The 21,132-nt window shown below is 47.2% G+C and overlaps 2 protein-coding genes and 1 long non-coding RNA gene across 6 annotated transcripts in view; 2 read left to right on the top strand and 1 right to left on the bottom strand.

Annotated features, from left to right (window-relative positions):
• Positions 1-16,202, bottom strand: part of NFE2L3 (NFE2 like bZIP transcription factor 3) — a 34,438-nt gene extending 18,236 nt beyond the window's left edge. For all 3 annotated transcript variants that reach the window (XM_086396333.1, XM_086396335.1, XM_086396334.1), the window contains exon 1: positions 15,279-16,202. In XM_086396333.1, coding sequence (XP_086252459.1) covers positions 15,279-15,869 — 591 coding nt within the window. In that variant the 5' untranslated portion in view covers positions 15,870-16,202. The remainder of the gene's footprint in view (positions 1-15,278) is intronic.
• Positions 4,349-7,783, top strand: LOC147374100 (uncharacterized). Its single transcript, XR_015162431.1, has 2 exons — positions 4,349-5,488; positions 6,645-7,783. It is a non-coding gene; the product is annotated as an uncharacterized LOC147374100 (long non-coding RNA).
• Positions 16,001-19,090, top strand: LOC147374098 (uncharacterized). 2 transcript variants are annotated; one of them, XM_086396344.1, is made up of 2 exons: positions 16,001-16,409; positions 18,957-19,090. In XM_086396344.1, exon 1 carries the CDS (start codon positions 16,001-16,003, stop codon positions 16,397-16,399), a length of 399 nt encoding a protein of 132 aa, XP_086252470.1. In that variant the 3' UTR covers positions 16,400-16,409; positions 18,957-19,090. The 2 variants fall into 2 exon arrangements, 1 of the variants encoding a protein (XP_086252470.1); XR_015162430.1 differs by lacking the exon at positions 16,001-16,409 and adding an exon at positions 16,865-16,979 and having other exon boundaries at positions 18,957-19,083.
• Positions 19,091-21,132: the final 2,042 nt, after the last annotated feature.

Below are 21,132 nucleotides of genomic sequence, written 5' to 3'. Positions count from 1 at the left end.
TATTTCAGGAACTGAGGACTGAGAGACCAAATATTATAACAAAAGATGCTCCCATCGCTCTCATGCTTAGGAAATTCCAAGGTCTTTGGGAGCTCTGCCACATAGGGGTGGGGGTGGGGGCAGATGAGGACTACACACGTATTACATCACATTATCACACCTGCCATTCTTATTTTTTACTCATAATGTTCCATCAATAAGGATATCATGCAGCTTTCCTTATTCATTCACTCATTCAATCAATACATATTAAATCCCAAATAGTATACTGGATGCTGGGGATACAATAGTGAAAAAAAGTCTAGACTGCCTCTTCACAGCTTAGATTTGAAGGGAGAGGAAGCCCAAAATACAAGTGAACTAAGAAAATTACTGCAAGTTATGGCAAGTGAAAGAGAAGAAGGGGGGACCCACCTTTAGAAAGACTGGTTAGGGAAGACCTCTCAAGGGAGTGATATTTTAGCAAAGATCTAAAAACAGAAAGAGCTGTGTACAGAGGAGAGCAACCAATACATTCCTGTCACCACAATGGATTTGATTAGTTTCTTAATGATGGATATTTGTCTCCAATCATTTCTTAAAAAAGAATTAAAATGTCCTTATGCATACTTCTTTGCACACATGTGTTAAGTAAAATAAATTCCTAGAATGTATGCTCAGTTCAGTTCAGTCACTCAGTCGTGTCTGACTCTTTGCGACCCCATGAATCGCAGCACGCCAGGCCTCCCTGTCTATCACCAACTCCCGGAGTTCACCCAGACTCACGTCCATCGAGTCACTGATGCCATCCAGCCATCTCATCCTCTGTCGTCCCCTTTTCCTCCTGCCCCCAATCCCTCCCAGCATCAGAGTCTTTTCCAATGAGTCAACTCTTCGCATGAGGTGGCCAAAGTACTGGAGTTTCAGCTTTAGCATCAGTCCTTCCAAAGAACACCCAGGACTGATCTCCTTTAGAATGGACTGGTTGGATCTCCTTGCAGTCCAAGGGACTCTCAAGAGTCTTCTCCAACACCACAGTTCAAAAGCATCAATTCTTCGGCACTCAGCTTTCTTCACAGTCCAACTCTCACATCCATACATGACTACTGGAAAAACTATAGCCCTGACTAGACAGACCTTTGTTGGCAAAGTAATGTCTCTGCTTTTGAATATGGTATCTAGGTTGGTCATAACTTTCCTTCAAAGGAGTAAGTGTCTTTTAATTTCTTGGCTGCAATCACCATCTGCAGTGATTTTGGAGCCCCAAAAAATAAAGTCTGACGCTGTTTCCACTGTTTCCCCACCTATTTCCCTAGGTCAACACATACATGCATTTCCTACCAGTAAACGTGCCAATGTGATAGATGAAAACTGGCATCTCGCTGTAGTTTTAATTTCTACTTCTCTTATTATGAGTGAAGTTGAACATCTTTCACAAGTTTAAAAGCATTTGTATTTCCTTTTCTGTGAACTCTGTGTGGTCTCTGTCCATTTTTCTCTGGGGTCTTTTCTACTGGGTTTTCTACTGGGGTCTACTACAGTAGTAGCATTTTTACTCACCTTCTCCCATTCAGTCTCCGATCAATGTATGTATGAAACAAGTGGCGACTATGAAGACAGTAAGGGAAGAGACCTAGCCAGGAGTAGGGGAGAGACTAGAGACATGACAGAAAGCCTGAGTTCTCCTAAGGATGGAAGCATGCGCAGCAAAAGGGCCAAGACAGGAAAAGTTACAGTTAGAGTAGGAATCTGAGCTACAGTTATTTCTTCTTCCTCTGCAACTACAGAGAAAATCCAAGCATGGAAGTGGGGAGACCAGTTAGGAGGTTACTACAGTAATTAATTGACAGTAGGTAACAGTCTTCCCAGATGGCCTAGTGGTAAAGAATCTGCTGGCCAGTGCAGGAGACATAAGTGACCAGGGTTCGATCCCTGGGTTGGGAAGATTCCCTGGAGGAAGGCATGGCAACCCACTCCGGTATTCTTTCCTGGACAATCCCATGGTCAGAGGAGCCTGGCGGGCTATAGTCCATGGGGTTGCACAGAGTCGGACATGACTGAAGTGACTTTAGTGCACACGCGTGCACACACACATGCACACAGAAATAAGAGTCTGGAAAAAGGTGGTGGTGACAGAGAAGCGGAAGAATCCATGATACGCTGTGTAAAATGAGACAGGGCTTGTTGATGGACTGGAAATGGGAGATCAAGGAAAGGGAAGAAAATTTAGAATGACTCCTAGATTTCTGGCTTGAATAAAGATGGTGGATAGTTACAAACAGAACCATTAAAAAGGGAAACTGAGGGGTCTTCCATTTTGGAAATGTCAAGTTTGAGACGTAAAAAGTCAAGCAGAAATATCTATTACATTACTGAGATGAGAATCTGGAATTTAGAGCAAAGGTCTGAACTGAAAGTAAAAACTGGGAACACATCAACATAAACACACACACAGGAACTAACGAGATTCCAACAAGCGAGCACAAAGCTAGAAGGGGCTCAGGACAGGGTCCTGCAGAACTGAAACATTCAGAGGTCAAGCAGAAAAGCTGGTGAGAAAAGACTGAAGACAAGAAATGAGTTGCAGGGGAAGACAGAATAGCAGTGTCTCAGAATCCAAAACTGTTTCAATAAGAATGGAGTGGTTGATTGTGTTGAATGCTGCTTGGAGGTTGCGCACAGTAAGGACAGAAAAGTATCCAATGGATTTGGCAATAAGAAAGCAGTGTGTGGGTGGCCTTCGAAAAACTTAGGGTAGAAGCCCAGTGATACGGTGTTGAAGAGTAAATGGGAGATAACAAATTGGGAACAGTATACAGACCATTCTTTCAAGAATTTTGGCTATGAAGTGACTGGGGAAGTGGGTCAGAGCAATATTTTAAAGATGAGATGCTGGAATATGTTTGTAAGGCAATGACTGAGGAGAAAGGATAACATTCAGAAAGCTATAGATAAAGACTCCAAAGGACAAATGGCAGGACTGAGTTTGAAAGAAAGAAAAATAAAGCCTTCATTTCAGGATAAGGAGTAGAAAGTGGATACAAGACTGTATCTGAGGATTTGGTAGTATGAAGCTCTATCCTTATTTTTGAAGGGCATTTTTAAAAGTAGAAATGGATATTGAATACTTAGGTGTTTCAAAAATATCCACAAATTATATATAACCCCCCTACTGAGTTGGGGCCAAACTTAATGAGTTGTTTTTAACAAAAGGAGTATTATTATGTGGGCGTAAAGGTTCAGCCCCGTGGCTTCCTCTTTGCTCTCCCTCGGATCACTCGTACTGGTGAAAGCGAGCACTCACGTTGCAAGGACATTCAAGCTTTCTACAGAGAGGCCTTGGCCTTTCCAACTCTACGTGGAGTAGAGTTGCGGCCTCCTGACCACAGCTGTCAGTGGTCCACCTTGGAACTGGATCTCTCAGCTCCAGTTCAGCCTTCAGATAAATGCACTCCAATCACCATCTTCACTACAACCTCTTGAAACCAGGAAGGAGAACCACCCAGCTAAGCCACTCCAGAATTTCTAGCTCACATAATAAATAGGATAATAAATGTGGTATTAAGTCATTAAGTTTTGGAATAATCTCCTCTGCAGCAATAGATAACTAATACATCCATTTTAAAAAATGCTTTATGCACCTATATTTCTGTATGACTTGCTAACATTTTATTTAATGTTTTGCAGGAATATGCATAAAAGTAATTCCTGGATTCTTTCTCTTTTTTTTTTTTTGTATCATTGTCATGCTAGTTTTGAAGAAAAAAGAATTGGGAAGCTTTATGGAACATCAGAACTCCTCACTGGAAAGTTTGAAAGAATTCTCCTTGACCTGGGAGCAAAGAGCCTCCAGCTGGGCCTTTACAGAATGCCTCGCCTACCTAGGGCCCCCTCACCTAAGGTGACACTGTTCCTGGGGCACCTACATCTCAGGACTGAACAGAGAGAGCACAAAGGCCTGGCCACCTCACCCATCGTGGGACAACTGTGAAGGGTCACTTAAGCCCCAGAGCTCCTGGCACTGCCCTGCTCCAGTTTGACTCCTACTTTTGTCCAAATTTGCTTTCTTGTATTCCCTTCCACAGCTGTAATTGGAAATGTACTCCCTTAGAAACATCCTGCCCACTCAACTTGGGCTCAGAGAGAGTCCTCTTCCCAGGGACCGATTTGTGACAGTTAAGCAATTCTATCTTGGGGTGGGGTGGGGTGGAGACACCAGGAACACAAGACGAGGAGAGGGAGGTCCAATATTATTTCTATTTAGAAAGTGAAAAAGGGCTATTGCACTTGTATACTCTGCACAGTCTACAAGGTCCCATAAAAGCCTCCTGGCTAGGAAGACTCATGTCCAAAAACAGCTGAGTAAGAGAGGCCACTCCTAATCCTACCAGCTGTGACCTTGGGCCACTCTGACTCTCAGTCTCCTTGTCTGTGACATGAAGGGTAACAGTTCTAATTCATATTTTAAGGAAGTGGTTGAGGAAAAGCACTTTATACATTTTAAGATCCTATGCAAACATTAATCAGTACTTTCTACTGCTTTTTGATTCTGAAGAGTTGTAATTAATGACTAACTTCTGACAACTCAATTAGAACCCCAAGAGAAAGCGACCCCAGCCCCTAGTAGCCAGTAATTACTATCTCTTTGCTTTCTTCTTTTCCTGTTTTCCTCAACTCAATGACAAGGAGCTGAAAGAGACAGTACAAGTGTTTTACAAGCACTGTTGTATATACTGGTGATTCATGGTCCATGCTCTTAAAAGAATGGGTAAGCAAAACCCATCATTAAGTTACTTTTTATTTGTGTGTAGGTAGGTGATTTTTACTCTCAGGCTGGGACTCAATTTAAAAAAAAAAAAAGAAGAAAGTTTCCATGCTCACCACAGGAAGCCATCGTAAACTTGTGAGCTGGGGTGCTCACCACCACCCAGGGACTTGCACTGAACTGGCAGTGGTGAAAGGCAGGCCCTCCCGCCACAGCCCTGACTGCTGGGAGCCTAGCCACCCCATCCTCTGCATGGATCCAGACCTTCTCAGTTTGGGCCCCTTAGTTAAAACTGGGTTCTTCTGTCTCAAAACTCCCATGGCCTGTAGGTTTCTCCTATGACATGCCTTCTATTCTATGTAAAATTACAATTATATGGGTCTTTTCTTTCCTACTGGGCTGTAAATAATTTTTTTAAATGTTTATTTTATACTCGAGTTTAGTTGATTAACAATGTTGTCTTAGTTTCAGGTGGCAGTAAGACATACACATGTATCTCCCTGGGTCGGGAAGATGCCCTGGAGAAGGGCATGACAACCCACTCCAGTATTCTTGCCTCGAGAATCCGATGGACAGAAAGCCTGGAGGGCTACACAGTCTGGAGGGTTGCAGAGGGTTAGACATGACTGAGCAACTAACACTTTCCCTTTTTCTATACATGTATCTATTCATTCTCAGATTCTTTTCCCATTTAGGTTATTACAGAATATTGAGCAACTAAACAACGTCCTTGTGCTATATACGGTAGGTCCTTGTTGGTTATCTGTTTCAACTACAGCAGTGTGAACGTATCAATCCCCATTCCTAACCACCCCTCTCCCACATCCTTCCCTGCTGGTACCGAGGGCTGTATCCTTCTGACACCTGTCCTCCAGCTGTTAACTCATCTTTGCCACCACAGATGAGTTAGGGAGCAGAGCTGAGCCTCAAAGGAAGGTTTTCAGAGACAACGAAGGATAGTGGAGAGGGGAGAAAGAAGCAAAGCTGGACTCTTCTCTTTGCTGAGTCTTAGAAGTTCTGGTATCTGGCAGCATGATTTCTGACTCGGTACTTACTATCCTGTGCTGAGACCGGAAGAGGACGATGGAGAGTTCGACGCTGAAAACACTCTTTGTGAACAGTTCCGGCTGGCTTCACTGGCTAGGCCTTTCATTTAGTGATCTGGGGGAGGAGAGACTAAGACCTGGTGTGACCTTCAGGGTTGGAAGAACCTTCAGAGACAAAGAACAGTGTGGGGCCTACGATAAGGATGATATCAGAGGGAGAGGGATGAAGGCCAGAGAATTCTGAGGCCCTGGCTCTAGGCTGGAGGCAAGCTGGAGTCATCAGGTCTAGAGAGAAACGAGGAGCCAGATAAAGAGAGACTGTGTCCTGTCTAGCCTGGGTGGTTTGCTGCAGCAGTTTATAATAATTATAGCTCACACTGATTGAGCACTCACTCTGGGCCAGGCACCACAATCATGATCTCACTGAAGTTGCCTGGCATCCCAGGTACTGCTCTTTTCTCCTCTTACAAAGGGGGAAACTGAGGCACAGGGAGGTTAAGCAACTTGCTGTTGAGTCACTGACCTGGTAAGTGACTTAACAGGGTGTGGCTGCAGGCGTTTTTACTTGACAGCCTGCTCATGGACACTGTCCTGGTTCTTATTTGCCCCCCCCCGGTCCCCATGTGTTCCCCCAGAAACTGAGCCCTGCACACTCTGGGGCTCCCAGCAGGATTCACTGGTGGGAGGGTACAGGAGGAGGCTGGAGAGGGTGATGGGGGAAACAGGAGAGGCCTGGACATTTCTCCCCCTACCCGGGGCTCCGCCTTTCACTGGTAGTCATTGGGTGTCCCAACACCCCTGTCTGCTGCTGTGAGAAGTCATTCGCTGAAGGCTCTTCATTTCCTCTTCTGTAGGACGAAGGGTGCCTTCTTCCTACCGGAAAGCCAACTGCACCACCACCCACGATGGCTCCCACTTGTTTCACACAGATAAGAACTGCAGACATGGGAAAAGTTCGCTCCGTACGAATGAAGCAAGTCCGTCTCTGAATATCAAGCAGAACAGCTGGCTACAGCGCATGGTACTGATCTTATTTGGATTGCAAGTCCAACAAACCAACTGTGAAAAAATTTATCATGACATAACTGGGGTTGAATACGAACTAGACCTTCAGTGGTAACAAATTTTTGCTGATTTTTTTTTAGGTGTGGTCTTGGCATTGTGTTGATGTTTAGAAGGGTCCTTTAGGGATATATACCCTAAAATATTTATAGAAGATTTTCTGAGTTGATGAACGTAGTGGGAAGAACAGGAAAGGAACAAATCCAGGCTTTTTTCTCCTCTTGACTAAGTCTCTGCAAAGAGCTGGCACAAGAATCACAAGAAATGATGTCTGGAATTTGTTTCAAACTAATGGGGGGAGGGACATGGGGAGTGACAGATGAGCCAAGACTGGCCCTGCGCTGGTGATTGTTATGCTGGTGACAGGGATGGGGGACAGGACTCCATTATCCAATCTCCATTCTCTCCATTTGCTATTATGTGCTGGAAACTGCTCACCCTAAAATGTGCTATAGACTAAACTCACTTCTGAAGGCTCCTAGAGGAAGCAGCTAAAAAAATTGGCAAGCATCCTCCACGAGGCTGAAACTAAGTCATTCAGTGTGACAGCCCACCAGGAGAAGCTGGGTATGAAGACAGCCAGTGTTTCCAAACAGGAGACTCAACACCTGGGACACAAGGGCAGGCTGAACTCCAACCTGCAGGCTTTGATTTTAAAAGGAGCTGCTTCTCCCACAAGTAATCCCCAGGTGTAGGCTGAGAGCCTGGGAGAGGGGAGGGCAGAGGGGAGTGGGAGAGGGGGAGCAGAGGGACCAGGAGAGGGCAGGGCAGAGCAGAGGGGAGGGGGGGAGGGGGAGCAGGACAGATTCATGTAATGCTACATTACTCCAGCAGGCAGGACAGGCCAAGTGGCCTTCAACATGCATGATGTTTTTGTATTTTCTTCACACTGGAAAATTTCAAACACACAAAATAAACAGAATACAATATAGCAAGCCCTCCATGAACCCATCATCCAGTTTCAAAAATTATCAACAATCTTCTGCTATTCCTTTTTGGTTTTGTTTTTTGGCTACACCCTGAGGTATGGGATCTTAATTCCCAACCAGGGATTGAGACCACGAAGAGACTGGGGATCGAACCCAAGCCCCCTGCATTGGAAGCGCGGTCTTAACCACTGGGCCACCAGGCAAGTCCCTTACCTGTTGTTCTTACATCACTAATCCCACCACCCTTCCCCTCCACACTACTCAATCACTCTCTCATAGTTTTTAGGTAGGGTATACCTGGCCAGAACTGTATAAACCTTAACTGCACAATTCTGACAAATGCAGGCACTCATTTAACTTGTACCTCAACTGTGAAAGAGAATATTTAAAGTTCTCAGACACTCCCAGAAAGTTCTCATATTTGTACCCTAGCTTCACCTATTCTAGAACTTAAGCATGAGTTAATTTTGAACTGTATGTATTTGCAAGTTAGTTCTGCATTCATTATTAGTTATTTTTGCAAGTTAGTTCCTCATCCCCAGCAAGGAACTAGACAGGTCAGGCTTTAACTTTAAAACAACATCTGGCAAACCAGGGCTCTAGCCCAGGTCCTGCTGCTCAAGCAGGTAACTTTGGCTCAGTCTACGAGCTCTTTTGGGCTTTAAATTCAGAAGGATAGTTTTCAACCAGGCACCGTCCCCCGCCCACCCGCCTCTGCCCTCCATTTCTACATTGCTGGGCATCAAAAAGTCCTGAGGCAGTAACACCATGGCTAAGATCAACATGGGGTGGCAGAAGAATCATGTGGAAGTCTGAGAAACTGCAGACCCATCCCAAGCCCCATCTGAGAGGCTCTGATTCAGCCAGTCTCAGGTGGGCCCTGAAATTTACATTGTATCTAACAACCGGGTAATTTGACACAGTCACTGGGATGAGAAACCCAGCTCTAAAGTAAGGCTAAGCAGCTCTTTTTCCAGATGAGCCTTAAGGGTTCTGCCTCCTCAACAAGCCCAAGGCCTCCTGCAAGACCTCGTGGTCATCTGCCATTTCCTCCATATGTCAGGGGTTTCCTGGGAGTTCGACATTCCCCAGCTCTGGAGCAATGACAGCAAATCACTCGCTGAATATCTATTACTATGCCAAAACCTGCACTAGCCCTTTAACATAGAGTATGATTTAATGCTGAAGGAACTTTCCCAGAAAGAAGTTAATATTCACCTTTTACAATTTGGACACCAAGCCTCATGGAGGTTGCCCAGGAAGAGATGGAGCTGGGATGGGGTGATGACTGGTTTTACATGTCAGTGTGGCCAGGCTACAGGACTCAGAATTCCATCAGATGCTAACCTAGTGTTGCTGTGAAGGTACTGAGGTACTGTGCAGATGTGGGTAACAGTGGCCCCCAACCAGGTGACTGAGTAAAAGAGAGTGTCTTTGATAATCCAAGTGGGCCTCATCCAATCAACTGAAAGTCTTTCAGGGCAAAATGGAACAAAACTAAGGTCTCCCTGGGGAAGAAATTTTGCCTCAAACCTGCATCAGGAAACATGGGTTTGATCCCTTGGTTGGGAAGATCGCCTGGAGGAGGACATAGTAACCCACTCCAGTATTCTTGCCTGAAGATCCCATGGACAGAGGAGCCTGGTGGGCTACAGTCCATGGGGTCACAAAGAGTTGGTCATGACTGGAGCTACTTAGCACACATGCATGTACGCATGCACACACACACACACACACACGCACATACACACTCTGACTCTGTTCTCTGGAGAACCCTGGCTAATGCCAGGGAATCCAGTTGCACCCAATCACAGAAGGCCATGCCTTCCTTGCCTCTACAACACTGACCATGATCTGCCAACCACCACCTGCAACTCAACCAAAAACCACCCAGGTATGTACTGGAGCCTCAGCCTGCTTCAGCTGCCCAGAAGTGTATTTGAATATCACTGTACATCTTTAATTAGATTTTGAGAACAAACTATTCATATCGAAAGGCTACCACAAATGTGAGAAGCTTGTTTTTGTTTCAATTTTTTAGTGGGTGGGGGGCGGCATAGTCTACCTCAGCACTTAAGAACAGTAACCTGTCTATTCTGGGCAAGATCATACTTTAAGCAATCCTGAGTTTCACCTCCTGATTAATTATATGCCAACCTGAAAGTCTGCTTTCCACTGCCCCATCCACTCAAATCGGCATTAAGCGATCAGATAGCCCATCAGGATTTCATATATTTCGTATATTTGCAGTTGGAACTCTGGCCTGGAAGGTCTCAAGACACGTGAGCTCTCAGCACCCGAGAAGCTCTGCAGAGTCAACGTGGAGGATGAATGAGGAGCTCAACACAGGCTGATTGAACGGGCTTCTGCTCCTAATCCTGTCCCTGGGTGCCACTTGCACATTAGAGTGAAGACCCAGTTTCCACACTTAAGGCGCTGCAGTTCAAAGTAGAGAACACAAGTCCCATAGAAGAAATGTCACAAAATGCAGTAGGGCACAAAGGAAAGAACAGGAAATGCTTGAGGTAATAGTGGAGAGGAGTGAGAACTTAACAGTAAAAGACTTGAAAGAAATGAAAGGACACATTCTGGGCAAAGGTAACCGAGTCAAAGGCAGGAAAGAACCGGCTATTTGGGGAAGAGGAAGGGAGAAAGTCAAAGTAGCCAAGTAGGCTACAGGTGTGGGCCAGCTGGAGAGATGAACTCAGAACAGGGAGCTGCATCAGATGGGGAGCCTTGAACAACAAAATAGCAAACTGGTAGGCAATGAGGACCCCCAGGGGGCTTCCCAGATGAAAACGGGAAAGAACAAGGCATGCTCTGGAGACCTGTATGTGGCAACAAAGCACAGAGGGATAAGTTAGGAAGGGGCACTGGAGCGCCTCCTGCCCCCGCTGAGTTAACAGCAGCTGCTAACATGGAGGGCTTACCAAGTGCCAATCCCAAAGAACGCATGTGATCTCTTTAATCCTCCTGAAGGGACTCTTACCAACCCATTTCACAGATAAGGGAACCAAGGCACAGGGAGGTTAACAAGTGTGCTTCGGATCATATAACCAGTCAGCAGTGAAGCTCCAGGGCCAGCACACTGACCACGAGAGCAGCCTGCCTGAGTCTGCCCATAGGGCAGGCCTGGGCCCTGCGCTCCAATTCTGAGTGAAGCCGAGAAGTAGGGCAAGCGAGGGGAGACTCAGACACTGGAGGGATGATGTCTCTGTAACCTACCACTTTAGGTCAAAGGCTGACTGGAAGAAGTCTGGGGTTCCTTGGGGTTGTGGCACAACAAGCCAGCCAAAAACCAGCTTTGCTCAAGAACTTATACCAAGTCCTGCTGCAAATGGTCCCACATGTAGTCCAGCTGCTTCTAGACACCGTGGACTTTCAACAACTGGTACCTAGTTGGTAAGCAAGTGGAACACCCCCAAGAGTTCCCAGAAAGGGGAGATGGTGACAGCATAACGGATTGAACTGAGTCCCTCAAAATTGATGTGTTCAAAGTCATAACCCTCAGTACCCCAGAATGTGGCCTTATTTGGAAACTGAGCCATTGCTGATGTAATTGGTTAGGATGAGAAGGTGGGCCCCTAATCCTATATGACTGGTGTCCTATAAAGAGGGAAATCTGGCTACAGGCATGCGTACAGGGACAGTGCCATGTGAAGAAGGCAGAGACTGGGCTGATGCAGTAAAAAGCAAGGGCCGTCGAAGACTGCCAGCAAATGACCAGAAACCAGGAGCAAGGCCTGGAAACTCCCAGAACCTCTCCCTCACAACTTTCAGCCTCACCATCACAGCCTGGAACCTCAGAACTGCTGAGACCCTCTCTCCACCTTTTTCCCTCCAGAACTGTGAGACAGTACATTTCTGTTAAGTCGCCTGGTTCACGTTACTGTGTTGCAGCAGCCCTAGGACACTAATAGGCTTCCCAGGTGGCTCAGTGGCAAAGAATCCCTCTGCCAATGCAGGAGACACAGGCTCAATCCCTGGGTCAGGAAGATCCCCTGAAGGAGGAAATGGCAACCTACTCCAGTATTCTAGGAAATCCCATGGACATAGGAGCCTGGCGGGCTACAGTCCATAGGGCAGCAAAGAGTCAGACACGACTGAGCAACTAAACAGCAACAACACGAATACAGTGACCCATGCTCTTCTTTCCCATGAGAAGATCATAGGTGCATCTTCACTGCATATTTTAGTAAGTAAAAAGTCTACTGTGAAACGCTGTACTGCAATGCATATCATTACACAAAAGACTATTTCTGTATCATGGTTGTAAGTTGAAAACAGGCAAGTGTTTGAAATTTCATCTATCTCCAACTGCCCAGGCATCAGGGACTATCTTTGATTTTGAAACAAAAACCAACTTTCACTTTAACAATCACTTTAACAACCTGCTTTCTCTTCCCTTTATATACTCTTAGAAGCAAATATTGACTGTATCAGATTCTTCCTGTGACCTCAAGAAACCAACTCCAAAGGTCAGAGGTCCTGCTGGACCCCTCACCGGGCAGAAGGTCCCCATCTGTCCCACGGCATGAAACCACATCAAGATGACCACAAGCCCTCTCAATTGTAAAGTGGCAACAGCTCTCTGAAACACGGCTGCTGGCTGTTAAGTAGGCACCCCATCTTCAAATATGCTCACACATTCAATTCCACAACTACCATTGATTTCTTTGTTTAACCAGTACATGACTTTGAAGAACATGTGCCTTATAAGTTGTGAGAGAATGGTTGTGGTCAGGAAGGGAAGCTTGTCTGCCCTGGGGAATTCCACATTCTGTTTGCAACTAATGATTAGCCTCACTAAGAAATGAAACCAAAACTGTACTTCTTTTGATACTTGGAAAATCCCCTACTCCAAAATATCTTTGCACATGTACAAAAATTATGGAAAGTTATACTATAAAACCAGAATCTCCTACAACTCAAATGTAAGCCATCAGAATTATCTGTAACAAACTTAAGATGTTCTCATGTCACAGCACTCCCTCTCTTTGAAGTTAACCTTGAGCATTTAAGACGGGACAGGCACAGTTCTAAGCCTATTCCATGGTATGAATCGTTTAATTCTCACAACAACCCCCTGCAGTAGGCACCTATATTATTCCTATTGTGCAGGTGAGAATAAAGCACAGATAGATTCAGAAATGGCCCAAGGTTACAGAGCAATGCATGGTGTAACTGGGATCCCAAACCAGGCAGTCTGGCTCCAACCCACCCCACCTCCTTAACAGACAACCAATCAAGCTAGACACAGAGACAAACAAGACAAAATGTTGAGTGGGGACCGGTTAAGGAGGGTGTGTTGAGGATGGGGGCAAAAGAAAAAAACAATCATATCCCAGGCACTAGGCTGGCACTTCACACATGCTTTTCCCACTTAATGGGCACGGCACCCGAGGGAAGCATTACTCTCCCACTCAACAGATGAGACACTGAGGCCTGGAGGGAGTAAGGTAGTCCATATGAGGGCACATTATTATGTGATGCCCCCACACCCAGGTTTGCTGATCGCAAAAACCAGAGCTGTTTTGTGTTTTCTGCCCATTTTCTCCAGAGTCATGGTTTCCAAGTCTAACCTCGGCATTACTGATGGTACAATTTGCTTCTTAAAGTCAATCCAGCAGTGGAGAGCAGTGGTGCTGCGGTCAGGAATGGGGGTAATGCCCATTCCGCTGCACGCTTGCACACAAAAGTGCAGTGGAGATGCTTAATGTGCCAGCCTGGGAGTCAGGGGGGCTCAGAGTCTAGATCCACTTCTAGTACTAATTAACTGTGCTGGTTTAGCCAAGCCCCTCAACCTCACTGGATCTCTATTTTCCAAGTATGAATTGGATATGAGGATGCCTGGCCCGTGGACCTCACAAGGGGCATGTAAAAAGTGTTATCAATACAGGTGAACTGGCTGTGAAAACTGTAAGGTGCTCGACAGCTAATTATCACCAGAATGAACAAAACCAGGTCATCCCAGCAGCGACCACAGTCCTGCAGGTCCGCACATGTCAGCTGGAGGAGGTGATACCAGGAGAATGGCCTAGGGTGAACCTCACCCTCTTCCTTAGGAAATCTGGGCTCAGGGCATCCAAGGTCTGGCTCTGCCTAGGTCCCCAGAGCTTTCCCCCATGGCAGCCTTGCTGGTCTAAAGAGATATCTACCAGGAGAGCCTGGGCGGGGGAGCGAAGTCCTTGAAGAGTAGCCTCCTGTGCCTCCAGGTCCTCGCACACTTCGGAGGCCGGTTGGCACTGAGCGGTGATGGGGGCAGGGTGCCATCTGGGACAGCATCCAACACTGGGTTTCATCCCTGGGTGGCACGGAATCGGGAAGGGGAGCGGCACAGAACGCTCCACCCCTGAACTGGGAGAGATTCAGGTGAGACCACCCCCCAGGGTGGAGGCTGGAGCAGCGAGCAGAAAAGACCTACCCACCCCTACCCTCCGTTTGTTCGGAGCCCACCGAGACTCCCCCACCCCCATCCCATTAGTTCCGGCCCCAGGAAGAGGCAGGGATCGGATACGTTTAACACTGAATCACCCGGCACTTGGACACAATGACCCCTCTAGGAGAGGGCGGAGAAGCTCGTCTGGCAACTGCCTACACAAACAGGGCAATTCTGAAGAGCAGCAAACAAACCAGTCTGGCCCCATTTTGCATAAGATTGCACTCCACAAAAACAACGTCCAGGGAACTCTTGCGGATCAATACCAATTGCTAACACTGAGGTTTGGACCAATTACAGAGATCCCTTTGGAGGAACTTTGGATAAGGCGATTTTTTGGAAATTGCTATCCTGTGTCTGTAGACACCAACTCGCCGTTGGGAGCACCAGACACTTCAGTCAATAGATTCTGGTGAACTGAAAGGTTTGAACCTACGAACCAAAGGAAACTTGTTAGTCACTAGATGACTGTCAGGGTACCCGTGTTCTTTATGCTAAGGGGTTACACAAGTTCTGGGGGGAGGTGGATTGTTAGGTGTGGAGAATCGTTAGGTAAGAGCAGACCGGTCTGTCTTCGGGCCTCGGAGTGGACACTGACCATAGCCCCTCATTCCAGAGAAGCATCTAAAAACGAACTGCAATGGGTTCATATCCGAAGGAGGTGAGCGCGTTGGGCTGAGAGCGCAGTTAAGAGAAACGTGTATCCTCCGGGAGCCCAAGGCCGCCTTCGGTTCCGGAAAAAGATATGTCATTTTACACGAGGTACTAAACGAAGATAGTGGGCCAGAAAATTTCCAGCATACCGTCCTCCCTCATAAGCTAGCTGATGACTTCACCCACTTGGTTCCCAAAAGCCTAAGAGCCATAGCGACAGCACTAAGCCTTCTTCGGTCGAATTCACAAAAAGGAGAGGCTCACAGTTATCCTCAAACCTGCAAACCCCACCTGCCCGGGGGCGACGGGTGGAGGTGCGCAGGCGTGCCGCCCCACCCGCCCGCCACAACCAGGGCTCCCGGCCAGGTCCCCCAGCACCCGCTCGCGTCCCGCTCTCCTGTTACCTCGCTCGCGTGTCCGTCGGCGTCCGACACTTGAGCCGTCGGTTCCGCGGGTGCCTTCTCCTCCTCCTCCCCGGCGGCCAACGGGCTACTCTGAACCGCTCGCGGACCCCCGCCGCCACCCGGCGCAGCCTGGCTAACGCCTTCCACGCCGGCACCCACTCCCCCGGCAGACGAGGCGGCTGCGGCGCCGAGCAACGCGTGCGCCCCGTCGGCGTCGCCTGCAGCCACGCTGTGCACCAGCCATGCGTCCACTCGGATACTGGGGATAAAGGGGACCCCCAGCGCGCGCACCTCCCGGAGCAGTCGGCCCTCTGGCGGCGCCGCGGGGTCCCGCTCCCAGCACTTGGGGTGCAGCAGTTCGGCGCGCCCCCACCCTCCCGAGGCCGGGAAAGGACTGAGCGCGGAGATGTGGCTCGTCTGGCCGTTCCGGAGCAGCAGCTCATCTCCAAGCAGAGTGCGCGGCGGGAACAGCAGGTAGAGGTCGAGGTCTAGGTCTAGGTCCAGGTCCAGGCGGAGCTCCGCCAAGCTCAGCAGGATGGTGAGGTGAAAAAGGCTGCCGCCGTCCGACCACCACGGCTTCAAGTACTTCATCCCCCGCCGCGCGCCCGAGGACGCTCCAGCGGGCGCCCGCGGATCCCTAGGGGCGCTCAGGCCGCGGCTCTGGCACGTGCTGGCCCCGCGCGCCGCCAGCACCTGTCCGGAAGAGACAGAGCGGCGAAACAATGGACCTGGGCGCGCAGCGGCCGTCGCGGGCCCCCGGAGGAGGGTACAAAGGCGGTTCCACCGCAGCCGGCCGGGTACCTGCGGCTGCGGAGTGGCGGAGGAGGAGCCACCTACGGCCAGAGCTCGCCCTCTCGGGCTGCGTTGCAGCCCCGAGCGGCAGCCAGACTCCGCCCCGGGCCGCGGGCGCCGCCGCCCGGGACACGCCCACGGCCGCCCCGGGCCGGCGCCGGTGGGAGGGGCCCGCGCGGGGCGGGGCGGGGGCCCCCGCGCTCAAAGGCTCTTTATTCCGGGGGAACGCAAAGCTTCCTGGGAGCAGAAGTAGTTCTGGGCGCGAAGTGGCTTTCAACCCTGTGGTGGTCGGCTGGGCGATTGTGGCTGAAACCGCGGGATGGGAGTAGGGGGTCCGGGGTAAAGGTGGGGAGGAAGGGACAGGATGTATAGACTGAGGTGGGGGTGGGGGGCGGGAAGTCGAGGCACTGGGCGGCATGCAGAGGGCTTCCACCCACGTGAGAACACTGAGCTGGCACAGTAGGTTCAGATCCCAGCGCCACTACCAGTCGTGTGACCTTGAAAAGTTACTTCTCTGTGGCTCAGTTTTCTTATCTGTAAAATGGGGATAAAACTACCTGTTAAATAGGATGTGGGGAGATCAGAGGCAATGTATTGTAAAGCCGAGAGTTTGACATATAGATTACAAAGCTGCCATAAGGATCAAACAGAACTGTTATCTGTTCCCTCTCGCTTCCCCCGGCTTGCCCTGCCAAAGGCTAGGCCTTCCCTCACCATCTCCTTTGCTCCTTTAATGAGATAAGAGCGCTAGTGCTCCATCGTTACCCTGTATGCGTCCAAATCCCCCCTCTACTGCTTACTAGCGTGGATCTTGGACAAATCGGTCACTCTCAGTACCTGTTTCCTCACTGTGAAGTGGGACTAATGAGAGCACCCCTTCGGGACACCTGTTGTGACCCCCTAAATGAGGTGTGTATACCACCAACCACAGCACTGGGTAGATAGGAAGTGGCCTCTGAGTGTTACCCATCATTTGTATTACCCATCCTCCAAGGCTTAACCCAAAGATACATCCTTTGAATTTTCACCATTTGTAATTCTCTTCCCCAATCTGTTCTCCCACAGTGATTTCTCCATATGCCAACATTGCAACACTTGGCACATTTCACTTTGCATTATAATTGAAATTGACCTGATTTGTCCATTATACATTCTTGAGGGCAAAAAAACCCTGTTTGGCTTACCTTTGTGCTCAGCACTGGGCCTTGCCATTGTAAGTTTTGCTAACTCACTCCCTTCCTGGGGAGGGGGCAGGGAGGGAGAGGGTGGGCATACCCAGCTGAGGGTTGGCAGTTGTGTAAGAAATTGAGCAACACTTGTTTTTAAAGGCCCCTTCCTCTACCTGGTTTTCTCCTCTGTCTTGGGGCTAATGTAATGAGAACTCCACACCAGATGCCAGTTTGCTGTATGAGAACCAGGGGAGCAGAAGCAGACTTCTGAAAAGTCGGCTTCTACTTTAAGCCCTGGAGAGTGTGTTATCAGGTGTGAAGAGGCTGGAAGAGAGATTCTCTGCCAGATTAGTGAGATTGGGGACACTTAGTCCCTGGACAGGGATTCAGGTTCTGGGCTTGGTTAACATTGCTGAATTCAGACATCTAGCTCAGTGTTTTCTGAGGACCCACTGAACTGCCTGATGGCGTGAAGGATGGGAAATGAAGTACTTTTGCTCTGTAAGTTAATGGTCTCATTGGGGAGCGAAAGAATGTTCTCAAATGCCTAAATATTTTGGAGATGTAAATGACCATAAAGTAAGTGCCGTAAACCAGGTGATAACAGAGTTGGTACCTTCTTCAAGGTAGTATGTCCCAGAAACTTTCACTCAGTTGGTACTCAAAACATTTTTTTTTTCAGTTGAATTGAATCTTTTACACTTGAGATGTGTTTTGAAGGATCCCAATAGATGAACAACAGGAAGGACTTGCAAACTTCCTGATATAGTTGGAGAAGGGGCTAACTCCTCACCTTTAAAATGTGAGCTGATAATCATAGTATCTGTCAGACTTGTTGTTCAGTCACTAAGTTGTATCTGAATCTTTGAGACCCCACAGAGTACAGCACATCAGGCTCCTCTGTTCTTCACTCTCTTCCAGAGTTTGCTCAGATTCGTGTCCATTGAGTTGGTGATGCTATTAACCATCTCATCCTTTGCTGCCCCTTCTCCTTTTGCCTTCATCTTTCCCAGCCTTTGGGTCTTTTCCAGTGAGTTGACTCTTTGAATCAGGTAGCCAAAATATTGGAGTTTCAGCTTCAGCATCAGTCCTTCCAATGAATATTCAGGGTTAATTCCTTTAGGATTGACAGGTTTGATCTCCTCACGGTCCAAGGGACACTCAAGAGTCTTCTCTAGCACCACAATTCAAAAGCATTAATTCTTCAGCACTCATCCTTCTTTATGGTCCAGTTCTCACATCCATACATGATTATCGGAAAAACCATAGCTTTGACTATATGGACCTTTGTTGGCAAAGTGATATCTCTACTTTTTAATACACTGTCTAGATTTGTCATAGCTTTCCTTCCAAGGATCAAGCGTTTTTTAATTTCATGGCTGCAGTCACTACAGTGATTTTTGAGCCCAAGAAAATAAAATCTGTCACTGCTTCCACTTTTTCCCCTTGTATTTGCTATAAAGTGATGGGACCAGATGCCATGATCTTAGTTTTTTTAACGTTGAGTCAGACCATGCAATTCAAATCTGTGGCTTACAGACTGGTGAGAATGCAGGCACAGAAAGGACCTTGAAGCCAAATGTTAAACAGGGGACTCATAATCAATCCTACATGCCTTTGACCTTCAACATAACAAAAGATCCCATTTTTAGGAAGTCAGAGAGAGTGGGGAACGGGTTTGTTTGTTTGTTTGAGGTTTTTAAAAAATTTTTTCTAGAATCCCTCTTCCCAGGAATAGCCAAGTGAAAAGTATGAATCGCTGACTTGTAAAAGCCTTGAAAAGCCATCTGTGTTTATTCAGATCCTTAAGCCACTGAAAGGATGGTCCATTACTGAGATTAGTCCATGAACTATTTGTTTCTGGTCCAGATGAGGTAAGTAATAGAATTGAATGTTTAGAAATGTTTACAGTCTTTTGACATTGTTGTAACAATGAAGCCATGATCAATGGGTTTGCTTTTATATACTGTAGTTAATTTTTCTAAAAATGAATTTTTTTTTATTATACAAAAGTACTGACCTATAACAGGGGAAAGAAAGCTGATCTATCGCCAGGATTAGTTTGAGAAGCACTGCTTTAAATGCATTCTTGTAAGGCAGACATGTTCTGAAATGACTTCCTGTCTTCCCCTTTCCTCGGGTGTGGGCTGATCCTGGTTACTCGCTTCTAACAAATAGAGTATGGCCAAAGTGATGCAATGTCATTTCCAAGATTGGGTTATAAAAAGACTGTGTCTTATATCTTGCTTACTATCCTAGTCTGTTTGGGCTGCTATAACAAAATACTATAGAACTGGGTAACTTATAAACAGCAGAAGTTTATTGCTTACAGTTCTGGAAGCTGAAAGTACAAGGTCAAGGTGCCGGCATGGTTAGTCTGGTGAGAGGCCTCGTCTGGGTTGCAGACAGCTGGCTTCTTGTATCCTCACAGAGTGGAAGGGACAAGGGAACTTTCTCAGTGGGTTTTTAAAAATTAATTAATTTATTTATTTTTGGCTGTGCTGGGTCTTCCTTTCTTCGTGGGCTCTTCTCTAGTTGTGGCGATTGGGGGTTCCTTTTCGTTTCTCGTTGCGGTGACTTCTTTTGTTGCAGAGCATGGGCCCGAGTGCTCTCGGGCTTCAGTAGTTGTGGCTTGGGGGCTTAGTAGTTGCGGTTCCCTGGGGCTCGAGCACAGGTTCAGTAGTTATGGTGTGCGGGTTTAGTTGCCCTGTGGCATGTGGGATTTTCCCAGACCGGGGATCTAACTGCATTGGCAGGAGAACTCATTACCACTGAACCACCAAGGAAACCCCTCAACAGCTTTCTTAAGGGGGCTCATCACCTAATCACCTTTCAAAGGCCCCACTTTCAAATACCATCACCTTAGGGGCTAGGTGTCAATACATGGATTTGGGGGCAACACAAGCTTTCAGACCAAAGCACTTACCTTCTCTATGCATCTCTTGCTCTCTCCCTCTTGGAGAGTAGCCCTATATAGAAGCTCATGTGGCTGTGCAAAATTGATTGCTAGTAGGAAGCTGCTATGTAACACAGGGGAGCCCAGCCTGGTGCTCTCTGATGACCTAGACGGGTAGGATGGGAGGGATTAGGGAGGCTCAAGACAGAGGGGTTATATATATAATTATTGCTGATTTGTGTCATTGTGAGGTGGAAACCAACTCAACATTGTAAAACAATTATCCTCCTATTGAGAAATTTAAAAAAAAGAAACAGCTCACATGGAAAGGCACTGATATCTTCAGCCAACAGCCAGTGAGGACCCGAGGCCTGCCACAGCCACTTGAACAAGCTTAAAGCAGGTCCTTCCATGCTTAAGGTTTGAGATGATGATAGCCCTAGCCAACTCCTTGGTCACAGCGTTGTAAAAGATCCCCAAGTCTAAAGATGTATGTAAGCTGCACATAGATTCTGACTCAGAAATGACTCTAAGATAATAAATATTGTTTCAAGCCACTAAGTTGTGGGGTAATTTGTTACACAGTCTCATTAACTAACACAATCGGTGTCAGAAGAGAACATCAGACAAGTGGAAGGAAAATCTAAAAATGCAACTGCAGCTGTGTAATATGGTTAGTGAAATATTTCATGAATAATTAATGACTGAATTAATAACATTACAATAGTACATTCTGAGTCCTTCATGCAATAATCTGGCTTATTATTTATATATATTATAAATAAATATAAGATTGCAACTTGACATGAAAGAGATCACTGAAACATTTCTGGTGTGAGGTGAACACAAGTATTTTTTCTCATGACAATTTATCTATTTGAAATTAGTAGGAAAGAGAACTGGTCAAAACCTTGTATCCTTCTTTTAGAAAATTTCTGCTAATATGAGCCACAAGAAATATAAATTCGTGGTAAAAATTCCAGGGTTAAGCAAAACA

This window comes from Bos grunniens, chromosome 4 (genome assembly GCF_055505025.1).
Source record: "Bos grunniens cultivar Pamir isolate PY7600 chromosome 4, Bosgru_T2T1.0, whole genome shotgun sequence".
Lineage (NCBI taxonomy): Eukaryota > Metazoa > Chordata > Mammalia > Artiodactyla > Bovidae > Bos > Bos grunniens.
This window is presented reverse-complemented; position numbering and strand designations above follow the sequence as displayed.

Coding starts and splice junctions, on each gene's coding strand:
- LOC147374098 (XM_086396344.1), top strand. CDS start 16,001: ATGGACCTGGGCGCGCAGCGGCCGTCGCGGGCCCCCGGAGGAGGGTAC.